We start from the raw sequence: 7,188 nt of genomic DNA, 5'->3' as shown, positions 1-7,188 counted from the left end.
CAGCCTCTCTGGAGGTGAAGCTGGAGGGGCCTGATGCCAGTCCGTGCTCTGGCAGCTCCTTGCTCTGTGCCCCCGGGTGAGGCTGTGAGCACCGCGAGCAGGTTTGAGCTCAGGCAGCCCTGGGAGCTGTGCAGGGCTGAGGATGTCGTGGTCAGGTTGGCTTCAGAGAGAGCATCCCACGGACCCTCCCCCCACCCCGGCACTAACACTCTGCCTCCCTCCCCTGCAGGCAAGCAGCTGAAGGTCAGCCTCGTCCTCAGCCTTCCTCTGGTCTTCCAGGTAAGAGGCTCCAAACCTGCCCTGCTGAAATCCAGCTGGGAGGGGGCAAAGAAAGGGCCTGGGAGCTCTGCCAGGCAAAGGGCACCCCCCCAGAGCTGCGGGGCACGGCAGGGAGACAGCCCCTGCCAGGAGGTGCTGAGGCACGGGGCAGGGATGGAGGTGAGAGCAGAGCTGTGGTGCTTTGGTGGCACAGGCTGGCAGAGCAGAGTCCCCTGCCAGCATCACAGTCCCCTCCAGCACCAACAGCTCTCTGCCAGCACCACAGTCCCCTCCAGCACCACAGTCCCCTCCAGCACCACAGCTCCCTCCAGCACCACAGCCCACTCCAGCACCACAGCCCCCTCCAGCACCACAGCTCCCTCCAGCACCACAGCCCCCTCCAGCACCACAGCCCCCTCCAGCACCACAGCCCACTCCAGCACCACAGCTCCCTCCAGCACCACAGCCCCCTCCAGCACCACAGCTCCCTCCAGCACCACAGCCCCCTCCAGCACCACAGCTCCCTCCAGCACCACAGCCCACTCCAGCACCACAGCTCCCTGCCAGCACCACAGCTCCCTCCAGCACCACAGCTCTCTGCCAGCACCACAGCTCCCTGCCAGCACCACAGCCCCCTGCCAGCATCACAGCTCCCTGCCAGCACCACAGCCCCCTGCCAGCACCACAGCTCCCTGCCAGCACCACAGCTCCCTGCCAGCACCACAGCTCCCTGCCAGCATCACAGCCCCCTCCAGCACCACAGCCCCCTGCCAGCACCACAGCTCCCTGCCAGCACCACAGCCCCCTGCCAGCACCACAGCTCCCTGCCAGCACCACAGCTCCCTGCCAGCACCACAGTCCCCTCCAGCACCACAGCTCCCTGCCAGCACCACAGCCCCCTGCCAGCATCACAGCTCCCTGCCAGCACCACAGCCCCCTGCCAGCACCACAGCTCCCTGCCAGCACCACAGCTCCCTGCCAGCATCACAGCCCCCTCCAGCACCACATCCCCCTCCAGCACCACATCCCCCTCCAGCACCACAGCTCCCTCCAGCACCACAGCTCCCTCCAGCACCACAAGGAGCACTTCCCAGACAGACAAAAGCAGCCCAGGCTGGGAGCCTGTGCAGAGTCTCTCTCTGCTCCCTGCAAGCAGCTGCTGCAAGCTCTGAGGTCAGCCTGGAAGCGCCGATGGTGCCCAGGCGGGAAGGGCTCAGCATCCTTCTGTGCTGCTCAGAGCAACTGCGGAGCAGGATGAGAGCCTTGGGGCCGCCTGGTCCTTGAGAAGGCTGAGAGGGGACCTCTATAAATACCTGGGGGTGGGTGTCAGGGTGAAGGTGCCAGGCTCTTTGTGGTGGTGCCCGGTGACAGGACAAGGCACAGCAGGTACAAGCTGGATCCCAGGAGGTTCCACCTCAACAGGAGGAGAAACTTCTCTGGTGTGAGGGTGCTGGAGGCCTGGAGGAGGCTGCCCAGAGAGGTTGTGGAGTCTCCTTCTCTCGAGGCACCCACCCCACCCTGGATGTGTTCCTCTGTGCCCTGCCTGGGGTGTCCCTGCTCTGGCAGTGGGGCTGGACTGGATGGTCTCTGCAGGTCCCTTCCAACCCCTACCATTCTATGACTCCATGACCTGCTGCTGACCCACAGGCTGGACCCTGGTGCCCCCTCCCCAAGCACAGGAGCAGACCTGGGCACTCCACAGTCCCCAGGTCTGACTGGTCCAGAGGCTCAGCAGCATGAGGAGACCTTTGCAACCTCTTTCTCTTCCCTTTCACTGCTGGTGCCATGGCCCAGAGCAGGCAGGATGTGGTGAGGGCCAAGGTGCAGAGCTGGAGAGCGTGGAGATGCCTGCTGATAACTGGAGAGGTACCCAGGGGAGAGCTTTGAACTGCCAGCGCTGGGAAGAAGCTGCTGGAGACTAATCAGTCACAGAGCAAGCAGGGCACGATGCCAGCAGCTGCCTCTGCCGCGGGGGTGTAGGAAGATGAAAGGAGAACAATCAGAGAAGGATCAGAGAGCGATCAGAGCCCACGCTAAGGGCAGGGGTCTGGAGCAGGCGGCGGCAGCGAGGCCACGACAGCTCCTAACGGCTCCCTGTGCCTGTCCTCCCCCTCCAGCTCCTCCCCAGCTGGCATTGCCCATGCACTCTATGTGCCCTGACCCCTCCAGGAGGGCAGCCCCAGGTGTGAGCCTCTGCAGGTGCTGCTCCGGCTGAGCACAAAGCATCTCTGCTGGAATTCCCACCCCGAGCCCCACCAGAGCACCCCAAACCTCCCCCACCCGCGACTCTGCCAGCTCTGTCGGCCAGGTTGGCACAAGCCGAGGCTTGGCAACTCCCTGTGGCTGGCATCTCCTCCCCGCTCCTGCTCGACACCGAACCCATCCCAACCCTCTCTGCCTCTCCCCACCCCAGTTCTGCCTCGGGGACAACGTCACCGACGACTACGACTCCAACGCCACCATCGACTACAGCCTCTTCGAGACGCCCTGCGAGAAGCAGGCGGTGAGGGACTTCCGAGCTGCCTTCCTCCCGGCCATGTACTCCCTCATCTGCCTCACAGGGCTGCTGGGCAACGGCCTGGTGATGCTCACCTACGTCTACTTCAAGAGGCTGAAGACCATGACGGACATCTACCTGCTGAACCTGGCCCTGGCGGACATCCTCTTCCTGCTGACCCTGCCCTTCTGGGCCGCCAGCGCCGCCCTGCACTGGCTCTTCGGGGAGGCTGCCTGCAAGGCTGTCTACTGCCTCTGCAGGGTCAGCTTCTTCAGCGGGATGCTGCTGCTGCTGGCCATCAGCATCGACAGGTACTTCGCCATCGTCCAGGCCGCCTCCGCCCACCGCTTCCGGCCCCGCATGGTCTTCCTCAGCAAAGTCACCTGCAGCCTGGTCTGGCTCTTAGCCTTCATCCTCTCCACCCCGGAGCTGGTGCACAGCGGAGTCAACCTCTCCGGCAGCCTCCCGCGCTGCGCCCTCATCGCCAGCGACCTGCAGAGCTTCAGCGCCGGCGTTAAGGCGTCCCAGATGGTCTTCGGCTTCCTGGTTCCCCTGCTGGTCATGTCCGTCTGCTACCTCATCATCATCAGGACGCTGCTGCAGGCTCGCAACTTCGAGAAGAACAAAGCCATCAAGGTGATCATCGCCGTGGTCGTCGCCTTCGTGGCCTTCCAGCTGCCCTACAACGGCGTCATGCTGGCCAAGACCATCTCGGCCTTCAACCACACCAGCTCCTGCGAGGAGAGCAAGAAGCTGGACGTGGCAGACGACGTGACCTACACCCTGGCCTGCTTCAGGTGCTGCCTCAACCCCTTCCTCTACGCCTTCATCGGCGTCAAGTTCCGCCACGACCTCTTCAAGCTGCTGAAGGAGCTGGGCTGCCTCAGCCAGCAGCGCCTCTGGCAGCTCACCGCCTGCCGCGACACCAAGAGGTCCTCCCTGGCCATGGAGACAGAGACCACCACCACCTTCTCCCCCTGAGCCCCGCTGCAGGCAACCTTTGCCCGCGCTGCACTCTCTGGGGAGCTTCCTCTGCTCTGACTGAGCGGCGGAGAGAGTCCTGCCAGCGCCGCAGGGCCAGCGGCCAGCACCCAGAGCACAGCAGGGCTGGAGAGGCTGAGAGCAGTGGAAGGACACTGCTGGGTTTAGAGCTCCTCAGGCCATTCCTGACAGGTCTTCAGCCTTTCCTCAACAAAGACCAAGAGAAGAAGACCTCTGAGCTGCCAGCTTTGGAGCTGAGCCTTGCTTTGGGTGCTGCCCTGGGCGAGCCTCCCCTGCTGCCCTCCCACGCCTGCAGCAGTGCTGCCTCTGGTTCCCTCTGCAAGGCAGAGCAGCAGCATCAGCCTCAGGCTCCAGCATGAATCCAGCTCACAAGGGAAGCTGAGAAGGATCCCAGCACACAGCTCTCTGCTCTGCCTCCCCCAGGGATGCCACCACCACCAGATCCACACCTGGCATGCACCCACTGATCCCAGACTGGCTTGAGTCCTTTGGAGCTGCTGCTCCACTCTGCTGAAGAGGCCTCCTCAGCGTCCCAAAGGGCACCCCCTGCACGAGGCTGGCACAGGGGTGCCTGGCACAGCTCAGGTTCCAAGTGGTGGACAAAGCCAAACTGGCTCCCAGTGCTGGGCTCCCCAGTTCAAAGAGACAAGGAACTGCTGGAGAGGGTCCAGGGGAGGCTCTGAAGATGCTGAGGGCCCTGGAACAGCTCTGTGAGGAGCAAAAGGTTCAACAGAGCCTGGAGAAGAGCAGCCCCAGGGGGGATCTGAGCAATGCTCAGCAAAAGTTAAGGGGTAGGGACAAGAGGATGGGGCCAGACTCTGCTCAGTGGTGCCCAGGGACAGGACAAGGGGCAATGGGCACAAACTCGACCCTAGGAGGTTCCACCTGGACAGAAGGAGAAACTTGTTTGGTGTGAGGGTGCTGGAGGCCTGGAGCAGGCTGCCCAGAGAGGCTGTGGAGCCTCCTTCTCTGCAGAGCTTCCAACCCCCTCTGGCCATTGTGCTCCTGGGCAGGTTGCTGTGGGTGCCCTGCTGAAGCAGGGTCTGGATGACCCCCAGAGGGCACTTCTAAGCCCACCCCGCTGGGATTCTGCCACACAACCTATTCCTCACCTGATGGAAAGCTGCTGCACACAGGCACCTGCCCCTGAATGTGCCCCAGCCCCACACTGCTCCAGCCCAAACCTCTTGTGCCAGGCACCCTCACTGCCCTGCTCTGGCACTCCCCTCCCACACAGCCCGGGAAGGCTTCAGATGGGCCCTGAACAGGCAAAGCTGCAGCTGCCTCCATACAAACCAAGCACCCTTCTGGGCCAGCCACACTTGCAGCCCCTCGGCAGGGCAGGGAGGAGCTCAGGGTCCCTCATTGTTGTGAAATGTAATCAACAGCACAAATCTGCCATGAATTTTGTTCCTGAGACTCTCCTCCTGCAGCCTGGGAACTGGATGTGTTGTGCTGCCTCTGGAAAATAAACTACCCCAATGCCAGAAAAGCCTCTCTGGGCTTCCCATCCCATTTCCTCCTCAGCCTGGGGCTTCTTTGTGTCAGGAGAGCTCAGCCCCTGCCCCTCCTGCCAGGGGCTGGATGGTGAGCAGCAGCTTCGTGGCAGTGCTGCCCTGCAGGGAAAAGAGGGAGGCAAAATCAACCCAGTAGGAAAGAAGCTTGGGTCTGCTTCACCTGCTGGGGAGTTATGCAGTGAGCAACCCCACACACCCCCCCCCCAAGATGAGCTTCTGGCCTTTATGTTAGCTATGAACCCAACCCTGCAACCCTGCAACCCTGCTCTGCCTTTAGAGACCCACTGAGGTTGGAGAAGGTCTCCAAGATCACCAGGTCCAACCATCAGCTCATGGTTGCCTCTTGACTGGCAATTCAAATGAGTCAGTAATGAGCCCCCACAGCACTGCAAAGTGCTCCTGGGAGGCAGTGAGCACAGAGCTGGTGTCCAGGACACCCCCACAGGAGGCTGTGGGGTGCCCATCTGAGCCAGCTCTGCAAGCCCAAGTGGGCAGCACAGCAGGATCAGCCTGTACAGACCATTCCCTCCTCACCTTGCCCCAGGGCTCCTGGGGGGTCACAGAACCACGAAGGCTGGAAAAGATCTGCAGGGTCAGAGGCTGCCCAGGGCTGTGGTTGAGGCCCCATGCCTGGAGACATCCAAGGTCAGCCTTGATGTGGCCTCTGGGCAGCCTGGCGGTGTCCCTGCTGCCTGCTGGGGAGTTGGGCAAGATGCCCTTGGAGGGTCCCTTCCAGCCTGGCACAGGCTCTGCCCCATCCAGCCTGTACAAGACCTGGAGCCAGGGAGGAAGGCAGAAGACACCAAAGCTGCCACCTGATTGCCAAGGCTGGCACAAGGCTGGCACCCAGCTGAGCTCTCACCAGACAATTGATGCCTCTTAGGGTTTCTCCCTCGAGAGAAAGCAGTGAAAAGAGTTTCAGCATCCGGCCTGAGGTTCAGGCAGCTGCAGGAGCCTGCCCAGCCCACGGCACCGCAGCACAGCTCTGCCCCACGGCAGCCAAAGCCCAGGGCTTGCCCTGGCAGGGCACTCGAGGAGCTCTCAGCCACAGCAGCCCTGGGTAGGAAGCAGAGCAGAAAGCCTCCAGGTTTTAGCAGTCCCTCAGAGCTGACTCCCAGCCAAGCTCGGGATGTTCCTGGAGTTTAAGGGAAGAGGAACTCCAATCCACAGCCCTCCTAGAAAGCAGCAAGACCCAAGCCAAGTCACCAGCCAAGGTCACACCTCTGGCCACAGACACCCCAACCAAAGCAGGCAGAGGCTGCTGGAGCAGGGGAGGCCATTTCCTGGGGGTGCTCACCCAGTTCAGTGCCAGCCTCAGAGAATCATAGAACCAAGCAGGTTGGAAGAGAGCTCCAAGCTCAGCCAGCCCAACCTAGCACCCAGCCCTGCCCAATCAACCAGAGCATGGCACTAAGTGCCCCAGCCAGGCTTGGCTTCAACACCTCCAGGAGTGGCAACTCCACCACCTCCCTGGGCAGCCCATTCCAATGCCAATCACTCTCTCTGCCAACAACTTTCTCCTAACATCCAGCCTCAACCTGCCCTGGCACAACTTGTGGCTGTGTCCCCTTGTTCTGTTGCTGCTTGCCTGGGTGAAGAGCCCAATCCCACCTGGCTACAGCCTCCAGTGTTCAATCTTCTTTGCCAAGCTTTACCCTGGCCACTGGGGCTGCAAGGAACAGCCAGAGCTGTGACTGCCTCCTGCCTGTGGCGGGGGGGGTCAGGGCTAGGCTGGATGAGGCCTTGAACAGCTGAGCCTAGATGAGAGCTGTCCCTGCCTGTGGTGGAGAGCTTGGCACAGATGAGCTCTGAGTTCACTTCCACCCTCAGCCATCCTCTGAGGACCAGGAGAGCAACCAGCACCCAGGTGGGCTCCAGGTGGGCTCAGCAACCTCTCCTCCAAACCATGGTGGC

The 7,188-nt window shown here is 62.1% G+C and overlaps 1 protein-coding gene across 1 annotated transcript; it reads left to right on the top strand.

The window, feature by feature from the left end:
* Positions 1–231: 231 nt before the first annotated feature.
* Positions 232–3,736, top strand: CCR7 (C-C motif chemokine receptor 7). The gene is made up of 2 exons (XM_064174397.1): positions 232–279; positions 2,672–3,736. Exon 2 carries the CDS (start codon positions 2,795–2,797, stop codon positions 3,734–3,736), a length of 942 nt encoding a protein of 313 aa, XP_064030467.1. The 5' UTR covers positions 232–279; positions 2,672–2,794.
* The last annotated feature ends 3,452 nt before the right edge of the window (positions 3,737–7,188 follow it).

Source organism: Pogoniulus pusillus, chromosome 40 (assembly GCF_015220805.1).
Source record: "Pogoniulus pusillus isolate bPogPus1 chromosome 40, bPogPus1.pri, whole genome shotgun sequence".
NCBI lineage: Eukaryota > Metazoa > Chordata > Aves > Piciformes > Lybiidae > Pogoniulus > Pogoniulus pusillus.
This window is presented reverse-complemented; position numbering and strand designations above follow the sequence as displayed.

Coding starts and splice junctions, on each gene's coding strand:
- CCR7 (XM_064174397.1), top strand. CDS start 2,795: ATGTACTCCCTCATCTGCCTCACAGGGCTGCTGGGCAACGGCCTGGTG.